The 27919-nt window shown below is 34.6% G+C and overlaps 3 protein-coding genes across 3 annotated transcripts; all 3 read left to right on the top strand.

The window, feature by feature from the left end:
- The first annotated feature begins 83 nt into the window (after nucleotides 1-83).
- LOC25491558 (disease resistance protein RPV1) lies at nucleotides 84-15038 on the top strand. The gene is made up of 10 exons (XM_024781219.2): nucleotides 84-988; nucleotides 1895-2926; nucleotides 6625-7079; nucleotides 7893-8997; nucleotides 10177-10452; nucleotides 11280-12047; nucleotides 12327-13293; nucleotides 13420-13596; nucleotides 14373-14670; nucleotides 14809-15038. Exons 2-7 carry the CDS (start codon nucleotides 2858-2860, stop codon nucleotides 13245-13247), a joined length of 3594 nt encoding a protein of 1197 aa, XP_024636987.2. The 5' UTR covers nucleotides 84-988; nucleotides 1895-2857; the 3' UTR covers nucleotides 13248-13293; nucleotides 13420-13596; nucleotides 14373-14670; nucleotides 14809-15038.
- Nucleotides 468-2618, top strand: LOC112421079 (TMV resistance protein N-like). Its single transcript, XM_039832581.1, has 2 exons — nucleotides 468-988; nucleotides 1895-2618. The coding sequence occupies exons 1-2, from the start codon at nucleotides 468-470 to the stop codon at nucleotides 2616-2618; spliced, it is 1245 nt and encodes a 414-aa protein (XP_039688515.1).
- Nucleotides 15039-19767: 4729 nt separating the features above from the next.
- On the top strand, nucleotides 19768-20343 carry LOC11418194 (protein PHLOEM PROTEIN 2-LIKE A8). Its single transcript, XM_024781780.2, has one exon. It carries the CDS (start codon nucleotides 19768-19770, stop codon nucleotides 20341-20343), a length of 576 nt encoding a protein of 191 aa, XP_024637548.2.
- The last annotated feature ends 7576 nt before the right edge of the window (nucleotides 20344-27919 follow it).

Genomic DNA, 27919 nt, shown 5'->3' with positions numbered 1-27919 from the left:
GCTGTTCTTGCCTCACGCCGTTTCTGGTTCAGTCTGGTTGCCATTTTGGTTTGGATCACTTGCAGCGGTTCTAAGAAGTGAACTAGCCGAAACCTCTTTAAGTGGTAAGAACTTATCTTTTTCTATGTCAAAAACCTGTGTGTTGATTGTAAAGAATCCATGTTATTGTTGAAGGGAGGGATTTTAATGGAAGGACCGAGTTCGGAGAGGTAAGGAGTGTCTCCAGTCCACTCTCTATCTATCTATCTATTCTATGCGTCGTGAAGCTTATCCTCAAAATTCATATTAACTTTTTGTGGCTGAAAATGTTTTTATTTATGTGACGACTTTAACTTGTAATATTTATACCCCACATGAGGCAAGTAGGAGTTGCTATTTTCAAAGATATTTCTACCTCATCATTTCATTTCAGTTGGTCATTTCTTCTTTTGCTATTTCACTTTAACCAATATTCATCAAATCCATCCATGTCTTCTACTACCAATCCAAAGAGAAAGAGCTACGACGTGTACTTGGGTTTCTGTGATGAAGATGCGGGTTCTTTTGCTTTGGAACTCTATACAGCTCTTAGTTCACAAGCTGAAATCATTGTTTTCTGGGACGATTACAGGATTGGATTTGGAGATCAAGAAGTACCAACCTCGGTGCTGAATGTGATTGCAGATTCCAAAGTTGTTGTAGTCATATTATCAAAGAATTATACGCATTCTAGATGGTGTCTTCAAGAATTGGAGAAAATAACCCAGTGTTACCGAACCAAAGATGGTCCCGTTGTTTTACCTGTGTTCTATGATGGTGTCCATTCCCCCAGTAGAATATTGCAGGAAGATATGTATGGAGAGGCTTTTCATGATTTTCTGGATAGAATTTCAATGAAGGAGAAAACCTCTTCCGAAGATGAAGACAAGTTCATGAGTTGGGTAGCAGAAATCAGCAATGAAGCTTCCAAATATGCTGCATTAGCTTTTTTACGATATGGACCAAATCAGTAATGAAATTAGATTACTAAATCTTTATGGCATTTTTAATACTAAATGTTTTGATTCATGTGACTATTATGAGTTTAGCAAATTAGTATTTTCACTTATGTACATGTTGGAGAATTGTCATTGTTGAAATTGACTTAAAATTGAAGTTCTGAAGGAGTGCGAAATCGGGGTCCGATTTGTATAAATCGGTGGCCGATTATGAGTGTGTTTCCAGCCTTTCCTTTCGACATTTTCGGGGCCCAATTTGGATAAATTGGTGGCCAATTTTGAGTATAAGGTTGGGTTTGTATTGTGTACGAAGGTGAAATCGGGGGCCGATTTTCTCAAATGTTGAACACTATTTAAGGCTTCATTCTTCATGTTTTGTGTGTGGCTTTGAGAGAGAAACCTAGGAATACAAAGGAGGTAACTTTAGGGTTGAGTGTCTTTGTAATGAGGTTCTCTTGGGTTGGGAAACATTGTAAACACCTTGGGTGAGTGAAAATTATTGAGTGTCTTGTTCATTGGGGAGATTGGGAAAAAATGGTAGAAATTAGGATTTGTTCTTTGTGAGCTTGTTGAAACTAATTTCTTGTTAGCCTTTTGTATCTCTTTGTAAGAACTCGTTGATAGTGGATTGGAGAGATCAATCTCTCCCCCAGGGTAGGTCAAGTTGGACCGAACTGGGTAAACATTTCTTGGTGTGTTTGTTTCTCTTATCTCTTTATCTTTTTCTTGTGATTTTGTGTTTTTCACTTTAATTCCTAGATTAGATCTAGGTTTTGTTATTGTTGTTGCTTGTGATTACTTTGATATTGGTTATTACTTTCCTTTGCTCCACACATCAAAGTATTATTGATGTGAGTTTTATGTCCGAATTCACAACAGTTCTACATATAATTGTCTCTTGTTTCTCTACTATACAGGAACAGAGGTGAACATATAACACATGTAGTTAAATGTGCTACTCTTATTGTAAGCAAGAAAAGAGCCTCGTTCCATATAGAGAGCATACACTCTCGTGCCCAAGATGTGATTCAACTATTGAAACAATCAAAATGTCCTCTTTTAGTAGGGATATGGGGGATGACAGGGATTGGCAAATCAACCATCGCCAATGTCATTTATCATAAATTTGGTCCCTTTTTTCAGGGGTTTTGCTTACTCAAAACAATCAGCGGAATTTGTAAAAAAAAAATTCACGGTCTAACTTCCTTGCAAGAGAGTCTTGCTGAATTTTATAGCAACAAACTTTCAATCGAGTCAGGAAAAAATATTATAAAAAGAAGCTTTCAGCATAAAAGAGTACTCATTGTACTTGACGATGTTGATAAGTTGGATCAGTTAAAAGTTTTGTGTGGAAGTCGATATTGGTTTGGTGCTGGGAGCAAAATAATCATCACCACACGAGATAGGCGTCTGCTTAAGCAGCATGGAGTTGACCATATATACAGCGTGAAAGAACTGAACGAACGTGAATCTCTTGCACTTTTGAATTGGGGTGGATACAGCCTACCAACAAATACTCAACAATATTTTGGTGAACCTTCTAGGGAATTAGTTACTAATTCTTGGGGATTGCCTCTTGCTCTGGAAGAACTTGGGTTGTTTTTGAATGGAAGGAAGCACTTCAGTGTAAGAATGTGTTGAAGAGTCTCGAAAGACTTTCCATTCCAGCTCCACGACTACAAGAAGCTCTAGAAAAGAGTTTTAGGGATTTGAGTGATGAAGAGAAACAAGTATTCCTTGATATAGCATGTTTCTTTGTTGGGAAGAAGCAAAATGATGTACAACAAATATTAAATAAATCAAAACAGTACGTGGCTCTTCAAATAAGTCTCCTTGAAGACAAGAGCCTTATAACCATTGATGAGGATAACAAGATTCAAATGCATGTTATGCTACAAGCCATGGCAAGAGGTATAATTAAGAGAGAATCAAGTCAAAAGACCGATCAGGTGAGTGGTATTATGTCTCTCTTTCTCTCCCTATATATTGTGTTTGTGTGATTATGAGTTGTATCACCAATGTTCGTTTTTCTTGGTTCCAAAATATATATAACGGCAACAGGAAGTAAAGTGATCATTAATGAAAAAAAAGTTTATTAGCGTTTGGTTTTATTATTTTTTTTTCGATAAATTTAGCGTTTGGTTTCATTTTTTCCCGATAAATAACCATCTCATTTCAATACAATCAGACATCCCATTAAACAATTGGAAACTAGATACAGATGTGGCTGCCCTATATGAGTAACCTCATTTACTTGTCTCCTAATAAACTCAACCTACAAGTTTTTGAAAAATGTCGAGAATGAATTTCTACACTCTCTAATAATAGCTCCAAGCTCCGATTCATCTCTGCGATTACTATGGAAGCTATTGACTACTCTCTTAGAGTCTAACTCAAAAGTCCCATTATTAATATGCAAATCCTTGAGCCGTCTTATAGCAAACACTAAGCCTAAGAGAAATGGTAGGAACACTCTCTTTCTATCACTCTCTCTAACACTCATTCTCCTATTGGGTGAAACTTATGTGGATCTCACCACTTTGTGTAGGATCCATTTCCAATGTATGATAACCACATTGATTTCACCCAATAAGAGAGTGGATGTTACAAAGAGTGTTAAAAAGAGAGTGTCCATAACACTCCTCCTAAGCCTAAAGCCTCTTCATAAATCAACTTTAAGAATGGGCGATATCCATTCACTTTTTGCCAAGACGAAGCTCCCTTGGTCGTCCCTATTACACATACTTATGCCCACAACATTGTTTATCTTTGAGAAAGCTGCATCGACGTTACATTTGTACCTCCTCCTTAAATCTGGTTTCTTCTATCTATGGTTAACAAAATGCTGCTGCTGTACCGTCGCGCTATTACGACATGTTTGCGCATTTTGCCAACTCATGAGGAGATTCCTGCCCCTCTCACCAACTTCTACCCGAGCAACAGTTTCATTCCTCCAAATTAGATCATTCCTTTGCTTACAGATTGACCACAGGGTACACACGAAAACAACTTGGACATACTGGCCTACGTTTTAAAAAAATTAAGAATCGTGAACTAACATTCTGTTCTAATAGCTTTTTTTTTTGAAAGGATATTCTGTTCTAATAGTTATGGGGGCTGAATCTTGCCCAAATATCTATGTGCTGCCAACAGAACTTGCTGTTAGAGCAGTGGAAAACTATAAGCATACTATCTTCCATTCCATTTTCACATAACACAAAATTATTCGGACAGTTAAAACCACGGTCATGTAGCCTTACCCTCGTTGGTAAACAGTTACGACAAATTCTTCATACAAGATTCTTCAATTTCAGTAGACCTTGGAGTTTCCATATTAAATCCCAATTACCTTCTCTCTGCAAAAAAAAAAAAAAAAAAAAAATCCCAATTACCTTCGACTCTGTGACTATTGGAATCTAAAAGTTACTGCAAGCTGATACGATATCCGCTCCTAACTGAGTATATTCCATTGGCTTCAAGATTCCAAATTTGTTTGGAATCTAAAAGTTACTGCAAGCTGATACGATATCCGCTCCTAACTGAGTATATTCCATTGGCTTCAAGATTCCAAATTTGTTTGTCATTGTGGACAGCCTCAAAGATAGGAGTTTGAAGAATACACTTCAAACCATCATTACTTGCCAAATTTTGAATAAATCCTACATTCCACACCCTAAATTTGGGTATCCGAATGTCTGCAACTGTGATACTAATCAGCTCATCTCTTCAGGGAATTCGGTCAGACAATTGCGCTACCATCATCTAGCCAATTCTGATCCCAAAACGTAATATTATGACTGCATTTCTCACAGTCGCACCCCATATACTATGCTAAACTTAACGGTTTACATTTTTGTAAAATATTTGGCTTCAAATAATCTAGTGACTACGTTGTTTGGATCAGTCATGAACTTCCATCCTTGTTTTCCTAACATAGTATTGTTAAAAGCAAGCAGATTTTTGAATCCTTCCTTAACCACCATCCTTCTTACCTTCTGTCCATCCTTTACCCGTATACACTCCACCTAGATTCCCCGAGCCTCCATCCCTTCCTCCATTCATAGCAACACCGCCTGCTCTATGCCATTTATAAGTCACCGAACCTCCTTCCATATTGTTATTCTCGACTTTCAGAAAATTTCCCCATTCTTTTTCTTTCTCCACATAATCAGGTTCATACTTTTTCATGCAAAAGTTTTCTTGTCCAGTAATACCACACACATGACACATAACACCTAACTTTTTATACTTAAACAGAACTGATACTACTTGCCCATCCTCCTTTTCAAACGACTAACCCTTGCTAATTGGTTCACTCACATTCAAGCGCAACCTCATCCTCATGAATTTTCACCATGGGCTCAAATCATTTCTTTCATCATACTTCAGCAGCTCGCCAATGTGACTCCCGATCAAAGCCCCTGCCTTCTCATTCATGAAACCATAAGGAACATGAGCTTCCTTATCAAAATGGTAAAAGTCCACTGATATAGGATCTTCACCAAAATCCAGCGTTTTGAATATCACCATTATGTCGTCGAACAACCGTGGGCTTCCTTGATAAATTATTTCCATATCACACAGGTGGTAAAATTGACACATGATCTTCTTGTCATCAATGGGTCTAATAGTGACTCTCTTTCTGGCTGCCAAAAGCTTGCAAGCCTAACTTTGAGTGCAGTTAAGTTCATAGATTTATTGACCAACACTTTCCATACAAGACAACGATCAAGAAGACTTTCAGGTGACAACTGAGATGAGTTCCTGTTTTGGCCATTCATGGTTTCATGGATATTGACGTTTTCCATTGGTGCACAAAGCATAAAGACACAAAGGAATATTGAGACAAGAAGATTACAGCTCTTTTGCATAGGATTCGATTTTTTAAAATGGTACTGGACCTCATATCTTACCACCTTATTTATACCAAATGACCTGAGTCAGATCCCTCATAATCCTCACAAGTTATGGGGCAGTCATTTACTATGATGATTCGCCAGATCAAAACATTGTAAAGACATATTCCTTTCACATAACGGTAATATTGAATCATTGATGTAAGAACCAGGCATACAATCCCTTCACTTAACACCCTGATTGAAGATCTGATTTCTAAACCGAAGACCAAGAAAAACCTTATGCATTGTTGACTATTTGTAGGCATCTTCACTTTGAAAGTGCATAATGTTGTGAATCCGACTTAAAAGAGTACAAAGATAATGCCTAAAACAAAAAACAACTGATCAGATCTCATCAATCTCGAGAAATATCTCAAGATTCTCTCACTTAGGTGTTGGACAACGACTGTAGAGACCCCCTAGGAGAGAACCTTAAGATGAACGTTATCCTTCTGAATTAGGATACTGCTACTTATGACCACAGAAAAATATATTATTTTCATTATTCACCTTAACAAATAACATGTGCAACTCAACCTCTTTCGTTTTCTATATTTTATTTTCTGAAGTGTGTTTCATAATCATCACAAAAAACATCACAAGTTAATTAATATGACTCTAAAGTAGAAGTTAACTACAACTTAAATTGTGGGTAAACTCATAGTAGATGATTTATAAGTGGCATCAAGAATCTCAACATCCTTATACCTAAGCTGTGTTTTTTTTTTGCTTTCTCGGTGATGTTTCAGCCAAAGATGTATGATGTGTTTTTGAGTTTTAGAGGGGACGACAGTCGTGTGAAATTCGTTTCACATTTGAATTCCTCTCTTCAAAATTCCGCGATTCATGTTTTCAAAGACGATGACGAGATCGAACGAGGAGATCAGATCTCAATATCACTGTTGCGAGCAATTGGACGGTCTAGAATTGCCCTCGTTGTTTTGTCTAAAAAATATGCTAATTCAAGATGGTGTATGCTAGAGTTGGAGAAGATCATGGAAATTGGCAGGGCCAGGGGTCTGGTGGTTGTGCCAGTGTTCTATGAGGTGGATCCCTCAGAAGTACGTCATCAGAAAGGTGGTTTTGGAAAAGCCTTTGAAGATCTTATATCAACAATCTCGGTGGATGAATCCACAAAGAGTAATTGGAGAAGAGACCTCATTGATATTGGTGGCATAGCAGGGTTTGTACTCAAAGATTCCAGGTTATTTATTTATATTCGTTAACTTTTTTTTTAAGAATATTGTTTGTGATATGTAAAATTCATAGGCCTAAATGTTGTAATAATTTCTCTATACATTTTAAAAATGCATGTTAATTTTTTTATCTTATCCCATTGCAATGCAATTTTTTTTTTGAAGGGGCCATTGCAATGCAATTAAAATGCTTGTGCTTGCAAGAATGCATGTTAATATAAAACTTACTGCAATTTTAAATTCTTAGTTTTTTAATTTTTTTTTAAAGGCACAAGTTAGCATGACCCTTTTTTATCTTATTTGTATTAATTTTTTTGATGGATCTCTAGAACTTTCCAAGAAAGGCATGTGTTCCTAAATCCTCCATTTGGAAGCCATGAATCTTTATCTCAAATTTCTCCTACTTTTTTATTCTTCACTTTTCTTTACCGTATGGAATTGCAGAACAAATACAACTAGGATATGGTGGGTTTTAACTGAATTATTCATGACGCTAGGATATGGTGGGTTTATAAATTATGCAAACTTGTATTTGAAGCTTAATTTAAAACTCTATTATAACACAACTTATTATATTAGAACATGTAAGCATGTTAATTTATAGACTTACTAGATATTCTTAAACTATGTCGAGTGACTTTTGGTAAACTTAATTAAATCGACTTCTAGTAAATGAGAACAGATTACTGGTTTACCAATGCTTGTGTTTATCTTTCCAATTGCAATGCAATTATTTCTTTTAAAAATATGCATATAATTCTCCCTCCTCTTTTGATACATACAATTGATTCTGCTCTTTATCATTGGTTCATATTTTATAGGAATGAAAGTGATGATATCAAGAATGTTGTTGAACATGTTACTCGTTTGCTAGATAGGAAAGAGTTATTTGTTGCTGAACATCCAGTGGGAATTGAATCTCGTGTGCAAGCTGCAACTAAGCTATTAAACATCCAAAACGCAGAAGATGTCTTACTTCTAGGGATATGGGGAATGGGGGGTATAGGCAAAACAACCATTGCCAAAGCCATTTATAATGAAATTGGTAGCAAGTTTGATGGAAAGAGCTTCCTTCTGAATATAAGGGAATTTTGGGAGACAGGTACTAATCAAGTTTCACTACAGCAACAAGTACTTTGTGATGTTTACAAAACAACTTCATTCAAGATACGTGACATTGAATCAGGGAAAAATATATTGAAGCAAAGACTTTCCCAGAAAAGGGTATTTTTTGTACTTGATGATGTTAATGAATTGGACCAACTAAAGGCTTTGTGTGGAAGCCGAGAATGGTTTGGTTCGGGGAGTAGAATAATCATCACAACAAGGGATATGCATCTTCTTAGATCATGCAGAGTTGATCAAGTGTATAAAATAGAAGAAATGGATGAAAGTGAAGCTCTTGCTCTTTTCAGTTGGCATGCATTCAAGAAACCAAGTCCGATAGAAGATTTTGCTACACATTCAACGGATGTGATTGCTTATTCTGGGAGATTGCCCCTAGCACTTGAAGTCCTTGGGTCCTATTTATCTGACTGTGAAATAACCGAGTGGCAGAAAGTTTTGGAGAAACTTAGATGTATCCCCCATGATCAAGTACAAAAGAAGCTAAGAATAAGTTTTGATGGTTTAAAAGATGTTACAGAGCAACAAATATTCCTTGATATAGCCTGTTTCTTGATTGGAATGGATAAAACTGATGCAATAAAAATATTAAATGGGTGTGGGTTTTTTGCTGATGTTGGAGTTAAAGTCCTGGTAGAGCGAAGCCTTGTTACTGTTGACAATAGAAACAAACTTAGAATGCATGATTTGTTGAGAGACATGGGAAGGCAGATAATTTATGAGGAATCACCATTGGATCCTGAGAACCGAAGTAGGTTGTGGCGTCGTGAGGAAGCGCTTGATATATTATCAATGCAGAAGGTAATTACTAATTAATAAATTTCTATTGTTTATGTAGGAAATAGATATGGAATATTTCAAAGTGGTAAATAGAGTACAAGGACTAATTCGTTTAAAGGGACTTATCTAAACCTAATAGTCCTAATTAATAGGCCGAATACATTTATTACTAATAATTACAAATACACAATATTTACAACACTCACTCTTAAGATGGTAAATGGATATCTATCATTTCCGAGTGTGTAAGTAAGTTGGTTGCAAACATTCTGTTGATAATCCATTTGTAAACATATATGCCAGTTGAAGCCCAAGGTTGTAGTTATTAATCCACTATATAACTTCTCTTTGATGAAATGTCGGATAATATGATTTGTTTTGTCATGATGAACAAGATTAGGAGTAATACTGATGGTTGGATTTTTTTCATCCACAATAGGTCACAAATTCCGTGTGTCTTAGCTCTAAGTTATGATTCATTGCTTATCGAGCTACTATACACTTTGCTTCTTACTCATCCAAGAAGTACAATAACTCGAATTAGAACTTCTATCATTCACTACACCTGCATAATCATCATCATTCTAAGCCTCCATGGTTAGGCTTCCACCTCTTTTAAACAAGACTCTTTGCCCTAGAGTGGATTTGAGTTATTGTAGAACACGGTCCTGCTAGTGTCTCATGGTCATATCATGCACAAGTCGACTCACCACAGTGATTGCATAAGCTGAATCCATCCTAGTATGTGCCAAGTAAATCAACTTTGCACAAGCTTTGATATGGACTTTGTCAACTTTGGTACTTTACTCTTTTAAACTAATCTTGTGATTTTGTTCAATGGGAACACTCATAGATTTGCATCCAAGCTTGTATGTTTCCTTCAAAAAAATCAATTATTTAATTTCTCGGAGAGATAAAAAGACCTTGCTTTGAGAAATTATTTACAACCGTTAATATATGTTATTGGAAAATACAACATTGAAGGAAGTGAACTAAATATTGATCAATCAATTATTAACATTTATTAGAATTACTAATTATCCCATTAAATATGAAATTAGTTTCATTCATGATTGTTGTAGTTTTTGCTACCTACATGGGTTTCTAATGTCAAAACTATAGACTGCATTACAAAACTTTTAGCTACCAGATCTCAAAGCTATTGGTATTCTGACATGTTACTCTGATTTTTACATTCAGGGAACAGAAGCTATCAAGGGTCTGGCTTTGAAGTTTCAGGGTGAAAAAACAGTTTGTCTGAATACTAACGCATTTAAGAAGATGAATAAGCTCAGATTGCTTCAACTTGCTGGTGTGCAACTGAATGGAGATTTTAAATGTCTTTCAAGAGATCTTAGATGGCTGTACTGGCATGGATTTCCATTAACTTACGTTCCTGCAGAATTTCAGCAAGGAAGTCTAGTTGCCATCGAATTAAAACATAGTAATCTCAAACAAATATGGAAGAAGAGCCAGGTACATATTCTGCATATTATTTTGCCCATGATATTTTTTAAAGATCATATTTTCCACAATCAATAAATTTAAATTTATGTTTCATCTAGCTCTTTAGTTTTTGTATAGTTTTCTTTTAGGAAGATGTTGAGCGGTTCTTTTACCATTTTTTATCAGTTATTTTTGTTCAAATGGGACTTATATGTTTCAATAGAGTACACAAGAAAGAAGTTAAGTGTACATACAACAAAAATATAGCACGCTTGTCATATTGATTTCTTTTACCAGAATTCATGTTATAAAGCATCATGTGTTAGAGTATCAATTTGAGTGGAGAAATAGTGAAAACTTCTCCTGCCTATTCTTTCTTGTTGCGCTACTCAGTGCCTGTAATTTTTGTTTAGTAGAATTATGTGTATTAAATAGTAGGCACCACATGACATGTTAACTGTAGATGTGTAATAAATAGTAGGCATATGGCATGACATGTTAATTGCACTTTTCTAACATTAATTGACCTCTATGTCTGCAAATGATGTAATATTTCTGTTAAGCACGTGTAACATGTGTTATGTCTATTACACCTCGCAAACAAATGTTAAAAATAGAAAAATTTGTATATACAAACACTGTTATATATTCACCCCTAGCTTTAATATTTAAAGTGAAATCAATACTGATATAACCATTAACCAGTCTTTAGGGATCAACAAAACCAACACTAAATAAATAAGTGATTGATACATTCAAGTGTCAAGGTTTAGTGGTTAGTAGTTATTCTTCTGAATTCTAATCTATTCTTTTCTAAGCTTGCCTTACTATTCTCTTGTGGTTTTATTTTCTTGCAGATGGTAGAGAGTCTAACAATTCTTAATCTTAGTCATTCTCTACATTTGACTGAAACCCCAAACTTTTCATATATGCCTAATCTTGAAAAGTTAGTACTCAAAGACTGTCCAAGTTTGTCTGCGGTCTCCCATAGCATTGGATCTCTCCAAAAACTTCTTCTGATAAATTTGACAGACTGCACAGGTCTTCAAAAAATTCCAAGAAGTATTTATAAATTAAAATCTCTAGAAACCTTGATTCTTTCAGGATGTTCCAAGATTAACAAATTGGAGGAGGACATAGAACAGATGGAATCGTTGACAACCTTGATTGCGGATAAGACTGCTATAGCAGAAGTCCCCTTTTCAATAGTAAGACCAAAAAACATTGAATATATTTCTATTTGCGGCTTTGAAGGATTTTCAAATGATGTATTTCCTTCTATCATTCGGTCTTGGATGTCACCATCAAACAATGTGAAGTCCCTAGTTCAAACATCTGTGTTCAAGGACCTTCCTAAGCTTCAAAGTCTTCTTGTGGAGTGTAACTCTAAAGCACAACTTAGTCGAAATGTAAAAAATATTTTGGATGTGTTAAAAGCCACAAATTGTCGTAAATTGGATGAAAGCGAAACTATATCACAAAACTCTGATATGTTTCCTTCTCTTTTAATTGATGACTACCTTGGAGAAGTTAGCACAGGGTCAAAGAATTACTTGAAATCTTTCTTAATTCAAATGGGAACGAAATACCAAGTCTCCAATATTGCCGAAGACGGTGTTCTGCAGGTCTGAATATCTCTTCCGAGTATATATTTAAAAAAAAATAAAAAAAAACTGGATTTAGATTTCTGAATTCAATTTTTTTTTGCAACTAAATTATGTTGTCTTTAATTTTAACTAAACACCATATTAATTCTTAAAGTTTTTAAACTCATTTTACATTAGTAATTTGTGAAACAGTCTTAGTAACTCCTCCATTAATTTACACGATAATTTAAGATTCAAAATTTTAAACTAGAGTTCATTTTGGTGGAAAATAAATTCAAACATTTTTTCTTTGTACAGACAACAGATGGGACTTGCGATTCATTTTTGCTCCCCTGTGACAATATATCTGATTGGTTAACCTTTAGTTGCAAAGGTTCTTCTATAATATTTGATGTCCCAACAATGAAGGGGAGTGACTTGAAGAGTATGATGTTGTTCGTCGTCTATTACTCTACTCCGGAGAACATAACAGCAGAAGGTTACCATGGTGTGTTAATCATTAATCACACAAAGACAACCATTCAGGCCTATAAAAGAGATACACTAACCTCCTTTGAGGATGAGGATTGGCAGAACATAAAATCAAATCTAGAACCTGGTAATGAAGTGGAGGTTGTGCTTGTTTTTGGAGAGGGATTCATTGTGGAGAAGACAACAATATATCTCTTATATGTTGAATCAACGAACAAAGAAATGGAACACTGCAATGCAGTAGCGGAGGAGGATGCTATTGTTTCTGGGCATGAAGATACGGATGTCGGTGTACCTGATGGCTATAACCTTGATGTGCCACTGAGCAACAATGTCACTGGTCTTGGTCAATCAACGAACAAAGAAATGGAACACTGCAATTCAGTAGAGGAGGAGGATGCTATTGTTTCTGGGCATGAAGATACGGATGTCGGTGTACTTGATGGCTATAACCTTGATGTGCCACTGGGCAACAATGTCACTGGTCTTGGTCAATCAACGAACAAAGAAATGGAACACTGCAATTCAGTAGAGGAGGAGGATGCTATTGTTTCTGCGCATGAAGATATGGATGTCGGTGTACCTGATGGCTATAAACTTGATGTGCCACTGGGAAACAATGTCACTGGTCTTGGTCAAGATGAAAATATAAGTGAAGATAAGAACTTGCATGCAATGGATAAGAGTTCTGGTGATGATGCCATGGCAACAAATAAGAAATGTGCATGCTGTTTCTGGTGGCGGTGACATTGCAGAAGGCAAGAATGGTACAGTTTCTAGTGAAGACGAAAATGTGAGTCATAATAATATAATAATTTTTCCTTAAATAAAAACTTTTTTCTTTTCATTTTGAGATGCAAGCAGGATTTAACAAATGAAGCTGTTGGACAAATTGAATTTCTCTGACTGTTACAAACAGGATTTAAGCTTCAAAAATGTGGGTTTATTAGAGATATGGTGGACTCTTCACCAGGCTTCCTTCCCTTGTTCGTGCTGTTATGATCTCGCGGACTTTCTGGTTCAGACTGGTTGACATTCTGATTTGGATCACTTGCCGCCATTTTAAGAAAGGAAGAAGCCCGAACCTTTTTACAAGGTAATAACATATAGACTTTGTTATGACATGTGTGTTTACTATTAAGAATCTATAGTTATTGTTGACGTTGAGGGGAGAAATTTTAATCTAAAAGATTGAGAGGGAAGAGGAAAGGAGTGGAGGGATTTGATAGGTATTTTTTTTGGTTGAGAGAAATGGACTCTAGTTCACAAGCTAAGGAGAAAGATTTGGAATGTGGAAACTTTTTTCTCCCTTCCAAGATTTTGAATCATATAAGAAAAGATTAAAGCAAATACCTTCCCCACTCTTTCCTTCATTTTGCTTCAAGATGTTCACTTTGAGGACACTCTATAGGCAAACAGGCAAACACTGGGCAGTGCCGCTGGTGGGCTTTGGTCGTTGGAACCCTTCTATCTATCATTTTTTTCTACTTAAAATGTTGATGTGTTAGTTTTCAGTAATTTAGTGAACACAAATGGCTATTTTGATAAAGGACTTATGTGTGAGAGAGTTGAGTACGAACATCTTTTTTGAGTGTGTAGCTTGTGAAACTGGAAACTCAAAACTTGTTTGAGAATTGAAATTTTGCAGGGAATTAGGATAAGCTCATATTACTCATTGGTATGACAGTATAATATTTTGAAAAATAAAAAAATAAAGCAATTATAATAAGTTTCATCATATGTTTTTGTAAAAATAAATTTAATATATGTTTATCAACTTTGCCTTTATGACTTCCTTTATCGTAATGTGATCAATCCTCTTATGTCTGTAAAACGAGTAGATAACTTTTCTGATACTATGATGAAATGTAGGCATACACGAAGAGGTAAATGGTTATTGTATTGCGCACAAAAGCTTATTACTTACAAGAAGGCCAACAGTATCAGCCAGAGTGTTAAGCTTGGGAGTAATTGTAGGCCAACATGTTATGAGTCCTAAAATGAGTAAATAATAAGACAGCTCGATGTGGTATTTAAGTCATGAAGCTTTCTCCCACCAAATGAACAAGTATTTTGGGGTTTTCCTCTTGGACTTAATTCATAAACAATTGGTCAGTTTCACTGGGAGTTGGGTCAGTGAAAGAGCTATGTATGTCCGGGTTTGATTAAGGTAGAGCACCAAATACTGATAAATGAGTGAAGCCGCTTAATTCTAAAATACTTACATAACACAAATTTGAAACAAAAATACTATAAAATATGCTTCTGTTTGATTTTTTTTTTTTGTGGTTTTACCATTGTGTGGCAGTGGCAGAGGCAGTGGTCCATGTACCTGTAGCGGAGGGTCCTGAGGTCGATTCAGGAGCATATCACGGACAAACGATGGCTTCCTGTAAGTCTCGAGGGGACATCTTTAAAATCCACATTAATAAGCCTCTTGATGTCACATTGTAACATTATTAACAATTATATATACGGCTTGTGTTTTTTACCAAACAATTTATTTATTTTTTTTTTACCAAACATATATGTAACTCTAATAAAATGCAAGTTAGTTATGAAAAAAATTAATGTGTAAAACTTAATAAAAAGCCAAAATAACCTTTTAATTCATGTGACTCTGGTAATTTATATTTGCACAATTTCTTCCATCAAGTCATGAAGTTTTATGGTTCTTCTACCTCTCTAAAGGAACTTTGCAAAGCACTTCTTCGTATGGTGGTACCTGCTCTACTTTGATGCTTCTGAAGACCTGTTATCTGTTATTGATTATGCGTGCTTCACGCCCGATGTAGAAGGCATATGGAATTGAAGATATGATATATATATATATAGAATATATCATATGAGAATGCATTATTTATATGAGAATGGCGAGAATAGTTATTAACCCTTAGATTAATTTTAGATGGCTGTGATTAAAAAACAATACATGGGCATCCCCTTATCCTGTTATCTGTTATTGCATTATTATACATTAAAACTAACTATTTTGATGTATATATGCATGTAGTTTTTCCAAATTCCAAAATTAATAGTTAGTTTTAATACTTAACTATTAATTGTTTGTTTTTAAGAAAAAAATAATATAAATTTTTAAGTTTGAGGGGCATTTTGCACATAAGTGCAAAACTTCAGGGGGTATTTGCAAAACGTCATGTTCACTAACAGAAAAATTTGACGGAAGGGATAAATTGATTAACGTTGTGAAATTTTAAGGGGGTAATTGAAATTTTGTTAATTTCAAAGGGATAATTGCCTATTTACTCATATATATATATATATATGGTTGTTGCTCTAGTCTAAGGATATGTGTCTCAATGTATATCATAGCTATCCTATCCGTTATTGCTTATGTTTCATGAGATAACTTTTTTTGGGTGAAATTGGGGTCCATGCATACAAATGGAGCTAAAAGGGGACCAATAGAGGCCACAATCTCCCTAAAAAGAAATTAAAAAATTATACAAGTATGCTATTATATTTTTCGTTCTCTATATTTATTTTTTGTAAACATTATATTATATTGTATAATTACCCTTTCTGTGGACTCAATATTTTTGACCTTAAACAACTAAGTTTATAAATTTAATTGCATTAATCCTAAATAGCAAAAAAGAAAGTTTGGTTCTACCTACAATTCATAGAAGAATGCTATTCCATAACTAGAATCTCAATTATGATTCATCATTGCAATTTCATTTAGAAATATTGAATTACTACCTGCGGTTTTGTTTGCACTCCCAACCTCTACCAACATTTTAGGGGTTGTGATTTCATTAAAAATTCATCCTCCTACATTTGCATTTTTGTTATATCTTTTTTTTTTCCTCTGTTATTCCAAACTCGATTTAGTCTTATCATTCTCTGGCAAGACTCAAGGTACTCAACTTTTTTGTATCCTTGAAATTTCTTGTAATTTTGGATATATATTAATTTTGAATATATCTTATAATTTCTTAAATATCTTGTATATGTTGTGCAAACGTAGGAGAATCTTTCTAGTTTTTCTTATCACCTTTGTGATAGTTATCCTTGGTACTTGGGTTTCCGTTTCTTTATCGACTCTTTGATTGCTTCCTACTGAAAACAATCGTTGGTGTCGTAGCCGGTGCACCTGTGGAATCTGCAGTATTTGGATATATCTGTCCATGACGTCTCCTTCAGGGGTGTAATGTTTTTGAATTCGACGTCCTTGAATTATATGCTCGCACAGTCCTGGAAGATTCTCTCTTGCGGAGTATTCAACGGAGTGTACTCAGAAAAATGAGTGTGGTACCCATTTCCTTTCTCGTCGTTATCATGACGCCTGCTATCAGTTCCTTTCTGAGGTTTGTTCTTGATGACTTCAGGGGACGACACAAATCTGCAAGGTCGATTTCTGTCGAAATTATTGTAGGAATATTCTCCTGGTTGTTGCTGAATCATATTCACGATGTTCATCAAAAGCTCGGTGGCATTAGGAACATCGGCAAAGGGAGAAGATGGAGGAGGATTCTGGCTCGGATTTTGTTCTTGATGTTCTGAGGGGACGAGCGGTGGCGGAACTGGTGGAGGAAGTGTTGTTGTTGAAAATGGAGCACTACGCTCCACCATTGAAGGAATCACGTTGTTCACAATTTTTGGAAAACCTCCGGTATCGTCTGTATCTGTAATCACCAAAGAAAGAATCGGTTGAAAACAATCCTGAAGAGTTTAGATTGCTGATCGAACCTCTGTTGCGGTGGCGGATTTGCTACTAGCATTTTTGCGTCGAGTTTCAGTCATGATTTTTAAGAGTGGTGATCGATAGGACACGAGTATATACAGAACATGGTAGACATATGTCTCATGTCTGAGTTTGTTGAGAGACGTCATAAAGAGACGGACAGTTTCCACCCACTGCCTGTGGAGATGAAGATCATGTTGTATGAATCATGGGTACCACATCTACCAAACACTGGTGCTTTCGTCTCATATCTCGTCATATCCAGAGATATTGTGTGAATAGAGTGTGACGTTTGTGAAAGTTTAACTCTATTTGGTGTCCTAACTACTTGTAGTAGGTATGCATGTTTGTGGCTGCCTTGCATACTTATACATGCATCTCAGTGTGCATTGCACGTTGGAAGTGGCATGATCATCATACTATCTGTTAACTATAACTAATAGACCCATTTAAAGTTACTTTTAGGTTGTATATTTATTTGCTTATAATTGTTGACTCATGAAATCAATGGAACCTATTAAGAAAAAGTAAGTGAGTCTTTAATGTGTTTTACACTTTAACGTTTTAGCACTTTTCAAAAATTGTTTTCCTCAACCTAACCTTTGCATATACTGAATACACACCTCAGGCTTGTTGTTATTCACATGTCAGTGGTATAAGTGATATGCTTCCTTTTCACACTACCTGGATTAAATGGCGAAATTGGATGTCAGGTGGATGCGTATGTTGATAATAGAATGTGGTGTCCATTTTTTGTCATCTCTTTTTCTCATGATACTAATAAGATGGGACAAAGAGAGGATCTTGTGTGACATATGCAAGAAAGTTCCTTGATGGATACATCACTTGCTTCCACCGGATTTCACACCTTGTATTATTTTCTGTTTCGGTATGTTGGGTACTTAGTAGTATCTTATATTGTTATTTGCAGGCACAGTTCGAGAGGAATACAGAGAGCTACTTCAGTTGAAGCATTGACCTCTTGGTTATAACTATACATGGATGGTATCAAAAGGCACCAAGGCACCAATATTTTTGTGAAAATTTGTTATGTGATGCTTCCTACTAAACAATTTCCAACATTTTATGATAATTAGTCCTCATGTTCGTCAAACAAAAGCTAGCCTCCATTGTCGGTGCTAGGACCTTGTGCGTGAGGCTCTTCAACCTCTGGTGCACGCACGTTGTCAACTGGATAATATTGCCTTTGATTGACGTCCAATAACCTATCTCAACTTGTGTCGGTTATGGTGTTCAATGCAAAATTTTCAATATAAAACACTTGAAGACCTTATTTATAAAATACTTCAAGACCCTTTTATTCATTCTTAACACTCTCAAAAAAGTTCATTATCTTTTTTTCAATTAAACCAACAAATTCTTCTTAACATGCTATATAATCTATATAAATTTAAATGAGTCTCGTTAAAGTTTGTTGAGAACTCATTCAAATCTAATTTTGAATGTAATTTTTTGAATTTCAATCACTTAGAAACTGTGTTGAGAAATGTGTTACAAATAATAATTTCAATTCCACATTGGCATTTATCAAATTTAAAATATATATTTATCCAATAAATACAACATAATTCAAATCTTAATTTCCATGCTTAATTCTTGAATACAAGAACTAATTCAGAGTTTTCAATAACCACCAAAAAATGCAGAAACTAAAGAGGAATGTATGAAGTGGTTTGCTTTTGATGTGACGCCAAGGACCACTGTTTTATATCAATAGAATGATCATATCTCTTGCTCTCTAATCTCTCTATTTGTTCTATGTTTAGGGCTTTTGTGAAAATTAGCAGGGTTTCAAAGTTGAGGATTTTGGGGTCAAGGGAGGAGTTTTTTTTGGATATTGTGGCAGTTGCTATATGAAATGAGGTTTCTATGCTAGTCTGTGAAAGAAAGAAAGAGTAATTTGGGTGATAAGATGCGGTTTTTTTTGTGATGGTAAGTTGAGTTTTTTATATATAAAATTTAATCTTTCATTTTGATTTGTGAAAAATATTTAGCTATGAATATGACGTTAATTAGTTGTTTATGTTAACATAACAATGTCATTATCAAACAAAGTTGAGCTTAACCAGAAGTCCATATGACATTTTGAAAGAGTTTGACATAGGACCACAGAATTTGTCCCATCTTAAAACTGAGTTTTGCAGGCCCATCCATGAGTAACTTTTTAACATATTAATTAATATGTCACCAAATTTGATGGAAGTTCTGAATTCACAATGAAATTAGGTATTCTATTCCCACTAATACTGATATAATAAAAGCCTCTCTCATTGTTATAATCGCTTTTTTTATTCTGCTTGAACTAAACAGCTAAATGATGAGTATGTCCAATCCAACTACATTGATGATATTATTGTAGTACTATAGATAGATAATATATATATATATATGTATATAGTTAGAATACCTTGAGTTATAAGAAAGGACTTGCGATTCAAGGGTTATGCCTCGTCATTTTCAATAGAACTCTTCTTCTTCTTCTTGTGGAATTTCAGACTCACTCCTCACTTTGAAGGTATTTTCATCACAAATCTATCCATGTCTGACTTCACTTCCTCCTTCTATAAAATCCGCAAATATAAATCGATATCTACCACTACTACCTATCAAAAGAAGATCTACAATGTGTACTTGAGTTTTTGCAACAAAGACGCGGGTTCTTTTGCTCTGCAACTCTACACGGCTCTTAGTTCAGAGGCTAGAGTTTCTGTTTTCTGGGACAATGCAAGGCTTGGAAGTGGAGATCGACAAATATCAACCTCAGCGGTAAATATAATTGGAAATTGTAGAGTAGCTGTCATTATATTTTCAATGAAATATTTTAACTCGATGTGGTGTCTTCAAGAATTCGAGAAAATAACCGAGTGTTGCCAAAGAGTCACAGATGGTCTTACTGTTCTTCCTGTGTTCTTTGATGGTGCTTATCCTTGTAATGGACGACTGCATAAAAATATGTTTGGAGATCCTTTCGATTATTATGTTGATAGAATCTTGATGGTGACAGAAACCAGTAAAGAGCAAGACATATTTATGAGTTGGGTGGCAGCGGTTAGTGATAAAGCTTTCAAATATTCAGCATCAAGATATTCATTACGCAAATCTGTATCCGGGTAATTTTAAAGTTGAAACTTACTTGATTTGAAATTTAATTACTCTATCATTATGGGTTTCGACTCAGATAAAATTTTAAATGTTAATACATAATAAGCACCTAATCCTCCGTTCCCTTGATAAAAAAGCATCTAATCATCCAAACCAATCCCTCAAACAAAAAAAAACTGTGTCTCACAATACCTTTATATCGTGAAATTTAAGAAAACTAAGATCATTAAGAATAACGAACAGTGTACTAAACGTGCTTATTTTGTGTATGAATTTGTTCAAATTTGACTTCTCATCTCTCAAAACACTAATTAATTAAGCTTATTTCATAAGAAAAAAAGAATTTTGTTCAAAAGGGGCTTACGTGTTTTGATTTGAATTCTTTTTAAATTAGTAGAGATCTTCTTTTGACCTATGCACATGTCTGATAATTAATATATATATAATCATATCTTGTTCATATATAATACAGGAATGAAGGTGAATATATCAAAGATGTAGTTGAACTTGTTACTTGTGTGATATTCCCTCCGTTTCAAAATATAAGCAAATTTTCATTCAATTAATGGTGAATATATCAAATATAAGTAAAATTTGCTTAAATTTTGAGATGGAGGGAGTACACAAGAAGAGACTCCGAGTGTAAAATCTGGTGCGCATGATGTGATTCAACTATTGAAACAATCAAAATCTCCTCTCGTAATAGGCATATGGGGGATGGTAGGGATTGGTAAATCAACCATTGCCAAGGCCATTTATGATCAAGTTGGTCCTTATTTTGAGTTAAGAGTTTCATTAATGCCAGGAATGCTCGGGGAAAAAAGAATGCTCAATTTCTTCAACAACTTCGTATGGATATCGGCATCACATCTGAAAAAAAAAACATACATAACAATGAATTACGGAAATTAGAACTTGAACTTTATTGTAAAAGGGCACTTCTTATATTTGACAATGTTGATAAAATGGAGCAGCTAGATACTTTATGTGAACGTCGCCAATAGTTTGGTCAAGGTAGCAAAATAATCATCACAACAAGAGATAGGTATGTACTTAAGAAACATGGAGTCGACCATATATATAGAGTGAAAGAACTAGGTGAAAATGAATCTCTTGCACTTTTGAATTGGGGTGCATTCCAAAAACAAAAAATTCACCAAAAGATTTTGGTCGGCTTTCTAGACATTTAGTCACTTATTCTGGGGGATTGCCTCTTGCTCTTGAAGAACTTGGGTCGTTTTTGCATGGAAAAGACATATATACTTGAGTGGAAAGGTGTGTTGAGGAGTCTCGAAAGATTTTCCATTCCAGTTCCACAACTTCTAGAAGCTATAGAGAAGAGTTTTAGTGATTTGAGTGTTAATGAGATGCAAATTTTCCTTGATATAGCATATTTTTTTATCGGGATGAACCAAAATGATGTACTCAAAACATTAAATATGTCAACACAATCCACAACTCTTCAAATAAATCTCCTTGAAGACAAGAGCCTTGTAACCATTGATGAGAATAACAGGCTTCAAATGCATGTTCTTCTACAAGCCATGGCAAGAGATATCATTACGAGGGAATCAAGTAATAAGACTAATCAGGTGAGTCGTAATATATAATATGATTTTCAGGTCAGTACGGCTTAATGTATCATCAATGTGCGGTTTTTTTATTCCAAAATATATGAAGGAAAGCGAAGCAAAGTAAATATTAACGAAATCAGTTTGTAGACATTTGGTTTCTTAGTCAAGTACCTCAAATGTATAAGCTATGATTTTGATTTTTACGTTTCATTGATGTTACAGTCAAAGATTTTACAGTCTTCTTGAGTTCTAGAGGGGAAGATAGTCGTGTTAAATTCATTTCTCATTTGTATTCATCTCTTCAAAATGCGGGGATTTATGTTTTGTGGTCTTGGGACAAAACAGTATCCCCTTGTATTTCAAACTTATCTTATTCTATTTTTGATTCAGTTATAAGTTTTTGAGCTTCATCCTGGTATTTCCTTATCCAACTCCAGAACTCAAACACCAAATTGAGTTTCACATTGCTTTCAATGGTGTCCGTTAAGAAGAGGATAGAGCACAAAAAAATATATGAGATTGATTTCTGCAACATGGTTCAAAACAAGAGCCTTTGATGATGATGACGATGATAAAGATAAAAAACTTGGGAGCAAAAAAATAAATTTTTGTCATAAGAACCAATTTGTTTGATTATTATAAATTTTAAGGGACATTTTGTACATAAGTGAGAAATTTCAAAAGGTATTTGCACATAACTGTAAAAAAAAAAAATCCAGATTTTTTTTTGAACAAAAAATTTGGGGAAAAAAATGTACCTTTGTGACGTGGCATGAAACATCAACACTTGACATTGTCACGTAGACAGTCAAATGTCACGTCATGTTGACTAACAGAAAAATTTGAAGGAATAGATAAATTGATTAATGTTGTGCAATTTCAAATGGTAATTAAAGATTTGGTAATGTTATGAGGTAATTGACGAAAGTTAGAATTTCAATAAATAATTGTCTACTTACTTGTGTAAGAAATTGAGAGCTCTAAGTGACAAGATTCTAACACGTTTCGATTCTAATTGGCTCTAAAATATAAGGACAAAGTAAAAACAGCTTTTCAGTGAAGATTCCAATACGTTTTGATTTTTAATTGGCCATTCAATATCTACATCTACGTCACTTACAAAAGGCATTCAATTTTTGAAATTGGTCACCGAAAATTAGAAGCCTTCTGAAAAAGAAAAAGAGAAATGATATTTGTACAATTAGTGATAACTTTTGTAACAACTTTCTCTCTCATACTCACATTATGTTTTTACTTTCTCTCTATTGTTTTGGTTTTCATGTCAACACCTATTTTTCTTTGAAATTTTATGGTTGTACCAAATATTGTCATACAAATGGTTGTTCAAATAACACACCTCTTTAAAAAATATCTTTCTTTCATGTACTTCCTCCGTCCCTTAATAAATGACAAAGTTGACTCAATTACGTATTTCAATGCATAATTTTGAGCTTAAATATCTTGAATAATATATTAGAAAAAATCATGAAAATTTGATATTTTGAAAATACTCATCGAGACAAATCTAATGATATCTTATATGATATTATTTATCTATGTATATTAGTAGAAAAATATAGTCAAAGTAAGCTAGGTCAAAATTGCAAATTTTCAAATAGGTCATTTATTGCGGGACGGATGGAGTAATTTAAAAAATAAAATATCATCAATGTTCGATCCAAGAATATAATCTTAACAATCTAAATTTGTGGAATTTTTTAGTAGTAAATCCAAAAATATCGATGATAAATCATTTATTTTTTTATTAAATATAAATTTTAAAAAAAAAAAGAACTCATGTGTGATTGTAAAATCTTATTAGTATACACTACCAAAAAAATCTTATTAGTATAAACAAAAATATACAATTTTATACCTGCTTATTCCCTTTCCTAACAATATTAAAATTTGTTGATTTCTTACTACAAATTTGTTTTTTTTATGATCGGAGTTCGAACCTCAAACCTTGCATATATTATGCATTGTCTTTACTAACTGAGTTAAGATCACGATGACACAAATTCACTTTTTAAAAAATTGAAAATATGTTGGATTTAAAATTTCGAATAAATAATTTGAAGTTTTTTTTACAAGTTAATCAAATTCAAATACCATTCATTAATATGTACGTAACATTAATAAGTCCAAAAATAAATATTTCTCTACTACTGCTGTTAAATTATATTGGTGTAAAAATTTGTTGTTCAATGTTTATTACCTACTATTACCCGTAATGGAGAGGTTGGGGGCGGATGTTGGAGGCAGGTCGCCATTGTTCTTCGTGGTGGAAGTCGGTATGTAGGATTCGAGAGGGGTTAGGTGAGGGTGTGAGAGGTGGTTTGATGATAACATTCGTAGTGTGGTTGGAAATGGTAGGAAGACTTTCTTTTGGCACGATAATTGGATAGGGGATATACCTCTTCGGTACAAATATCCCCGCCTTTTTGATTTGGCAGTGAGGAAGGAGTGTACAGTAGAGGAGGTGTCGAGGGGCGGATGGGAGGTTGGAGGTGGGGGTGGGAGTGGCGGCAGAGGTTATTGGCGTGGGAGGAGGAAATGTGAGGGAGTGTTCAGCGTTACTTCTTAATACTGTTTTGCAGGAAAACTCTTACGACAAATGGAGGTGGCTTTTAAATCCTTCTAATGGTTACAAGGTGCGGGAAGCTTACTGCTTTCTCACTTACAACGGTAGCCCGATGGACAAGTCGACGGTGGATGATGTTTGGCATAAGAGTATTCCTTCAAAGGTGTCTTTTTTCGCGTGGCGTCTATTCCGGAACAGATTGCCTACTAGAGACAATTTGGTGCGGAGACATGCTTTGTTGTTACCTGAATCGGTATGTGTGTCTGGTTGCAGTGTTTTTGAAACTGCGGGTTGTTGGAACAAAATGTGTTTAGTGATGGGATAAAACCGCAAGTGTACGGTTCTATCGAAGTAGTAAAATAAGAGTATCGTTCCGACAGGGAGTTATGAATTCAATTAACTTTTAATGATGATTAGACGAAAGAGTTTTAGATAAAAGTTTGGATTTTTAATTACAAGAAAATAAATAAGATAAAAGCCTTGGAATTATTGGTTCATCCTAATGACAAGTCCTTCACAAACCAAACTGTTAAACTTATAACCTTATGTTAGACCTAATTTCTCAAGACAGTTTCTCTTTTGTTCCTCTAGCAACCAAGCCTATTTCGCTGACTTGATTACTAATAGATTTTGGTTCCTCTAACAACCAAGCCTATTTCACTGACTTGATCATTATTAGTTCCCTTGAAGATCGAAACTATATGTCTCAAAGATTGCAAAAACTATTTCGCTGCATTTGCAATCCTTGTCTAAATTCACTTGTTCGAATATCAAAGCTCCACTTTCGTTTTATGAATTGATATTTGAGATGATGGATAAACAATTATCAAACCCTCCACTTTCGTTTCCACAGTTTGATAATGGTTGATCCATGTTAAAGGGGTGAATTTAGATAAGAAATTAGGGTTATATGAGATTAAGGTTTAAAGCTTGGTTTGATTAGGATTATGTCATTAGACTTATCCAACAATCCCAAGACAAGAGAAGTCTACTCACTAACGTTCATTGTAGACATAGAGAAGAAGAGAGAAAACATAAAAGTAAATAACAAGAAAGTAAAGGTGAACTTTTATTCAAAGAAACAATTGTCACTTATTATTTCAGAGAACAAAAGATGAATATTTGTGATGCCTAGCTACTTTATTTATAGCATACATTCGACTTAAAATCTAAGCAATTACATTACTAGAATGTTCCACAAGAAACTGCGGGCTAAAATAGAGTAGCTTAAAATCTAAGCAAAAGCAGCAAAAGCGATTCTGGAGGGTGGCACGGTCGTGCCAAGCTTCTGACTTTGGGGAAAACATATTTTGTCTCCAAATCTTCGTATTTTCGTACCGAATCAGCTCCAAATCCCTTTCTTTTGCTCCAAGACTCAATCCATCCAATATTCATTCCTGAAATATAATAAAATGCAATTTGTAGTAAACTATCTCAAAAAGGAAGTAATACTAATATAAAATAAACTTAAATCTAATTAAAACTAAACTAAATAACATATAAAAAAGGATAATAAATGACTCATCATTTAGCAATAACCCTTAAAAGTTTTGATGATAACAAAGTATTAAAAATTGTCAATTGGATATGCTAATATTTGTTCAAGTTTATAGGACTATAGACAAAAATTTGACATCTTAAAAAGGTCTTGGAAGAACAAATAAAGAGCAAATACATCAACAAAAAGGGAAGCTTAAAGCGTCTGAAGAAAAACTGCTCCTGAAGATAAAGCGCTCCTGAAGATATAGTGCTCTTGAAGTGATGACGTCATCAGAAGCAAGTTCATCAGAAGCTGAGAATCACCAGAAGTTGTAGTTCATCAGGAGATGCAACTTAAAGCTTCAAAAGTTATTTAAAGGATTCAAACTCGTCTAAAGATTGCAGAAGACTGGAAAAGTATAGCAACGACTATTTTGGAAGGATTGGAAAGCATGAGATGCTTATTCTTCAAAGAGCGTTGACATAGTACGTTTGTACGAAGTGTACAACCACTATCTCCACTACTCTGTTTTTGTCTCTGCTACAAGACAAGAAAAACAGCTCTGCCTGCAACAATGTTCCTTCCCAATGGGAATACATTTGAAATTGATCCTTCTTAGGGCAATAACCATATCAGGCAAATGATCATTGGTGATTGATCAAAAGCTTCAAACGACTCTATTTTGAATGTGCTGGCAATTCAACGTCTCTTTCACACCTTTATATAAAGAAGTGAAGACTCGGAGTTTCATAAGAACAATACTAAGAATTAACTAAGCCAAAACTCTGCTGAAATTGTTTTGCACTCAAAGTTCACTTAGAATTTATTATCAAAGCTCATATCTTAGGAATTCTAGAGTCTTTAGAGTCTATATCTGATTTGTATTGTGAACACCACTGATTGTATATCAAGTGTTCAACCTCAAACATTTTTCTTGTAATTCTGTTTGAATTAAGAAGTCTTTTGCAGTTATGCTTGAGCAATAGAAGTCTCTTGATTGTGTTTAGGAGCATAGGAAGTCTCTTGCAGTTGTGCTTGAGCATTTGAAGTCTCTTACTAAGTTTAGTAGTGAGCAATTTTAATCAGATATTACATAGTGAACTCTCCTTGGAAGTGCAAGGGGGACAGGATTGACTTCCGGTTTGTGGAAGGAACCTGTATAAATTGCTTGTGTCTTTCTTCTCTCTCTCTCTCTCTGTTTTTATCCGCTGCAAGTTATTTCTGAACATCTCTTCAGAAGTAGAACTCTATCTGCTTCTGATCTGTATTTTCAGTTAGGAGAAAAAGAATAAAAAGCCAACACAATTCAACCCCCCCCCCCCCCCCCTTCTTGTGTTTTTCTCACCTTCACGAGCCATTTATTATTTTGTTGCAGCTTCTTTAGTTTGACTTGGACTCATGTGTTGAATTGGTTGGGTATCTCTGCGGTGCTCCCATGTGATAGTCGACAACATTTACTAAAATTTACTAATATGGCTGGTTTACCTAGAGTCACATATCCTTTCATGAAAATAATTTGGTTTGCTACAGTTTGGGCCATTTGGAAGGAAAGAAACGGTAACGCCCCAACTTTATTTAATTATTTCTAGTTGATTTAAAGTCTTTTATATGATTTTTAAATCATTTATGTTGATTTTCATGGTGTGATGTATTTTATTAAATGATTATTTTTATTAATTAATAGAATTAGTGAGAATTAGAATTTATTTGAAGTTTTGGGGTTAAATAAGAATTAAGTGAATTAAGTGGTGTTATTTTATTTTTAATAGAATAATGTTATACCCTGTTTTTGGACCTAAAAATACTGGGCCCAATTTCATTTCAAACTTTGTCAATTATCAAATTTCAACTGCACAGTTCAAATTGTCTCTGCCTCGCAGTATTTTCAATCACAATTTTACCTATGTTTTTCTTGCATAAAACCTTTCGAAATGTCTCTACTTGTCTTGT

The sequence above is a fragment of the Medicago truncatula genome, chromosome 4 (assembly GCF_003473485.1).
Source record: "Medicago truncatula cultivar Jemalong A17 chromosome 4, MtrunA17r5.0-ANR, whole genome shotgun sequence".
NCBI lineage: Eukaryota > Viridiplantae > Streptophyta > Magnoliopsida > Fabales > Fabaceae > Medicago > Medicago truncatula.
This window is presented reverse-complemented; position numbering and strand designations above follow the sequence as displayed.

What these genes read in the sequence shown, in the direction of transcription:
- LOC25491558 (XM_024781219.2), top strand. Translation starts at nt 2,858, where the DNA reads ATGCATGTTATGCTACAAGCCATGGCAAGAGGTATAATTAAGAGAGAA. An exon ending in AAATATGGAAGAAGAGCCAG is followed by an intron (nt 10,453 to 11,279) that starts GTACATATTCTG and finishes ATTTTCTTGCAG; the next exon opens with ATGGTAGAGAGTCTAACAAT. An exon ending in CCGAAGACGGTGTTCTGCAG is followed by an intron (nt 12,048 to 12,326) that starts GTCTGAATATCT and finishes TTCTTTGTACAG; the next exon opens with ACAACAGATGGGACTTGCGA.
- LOC112421079 (XM_039832581.1), top strand. Translation starts at nt 468, where the DNA reads ATGTCTTCTACTACCAATCCAAAGAGAAAGAGCTACGACGTGTACTTG. An exon ending in TTACGATATGGACCAAATCA is followed by an intron (nt 989 to 1,894) that starts GTAATGAAATTA and finishes TCTACTATACAG; the next exon opens with GAACAGAGGTGAACATATAA.
- LOC11418194 (XM_024781780.2), top strand. Translation starts at nt 19,768, where the DNA reads ATGTCTGACTTCACTTCCTCCTTCTATAAAATCCGCAAATATAAATCG.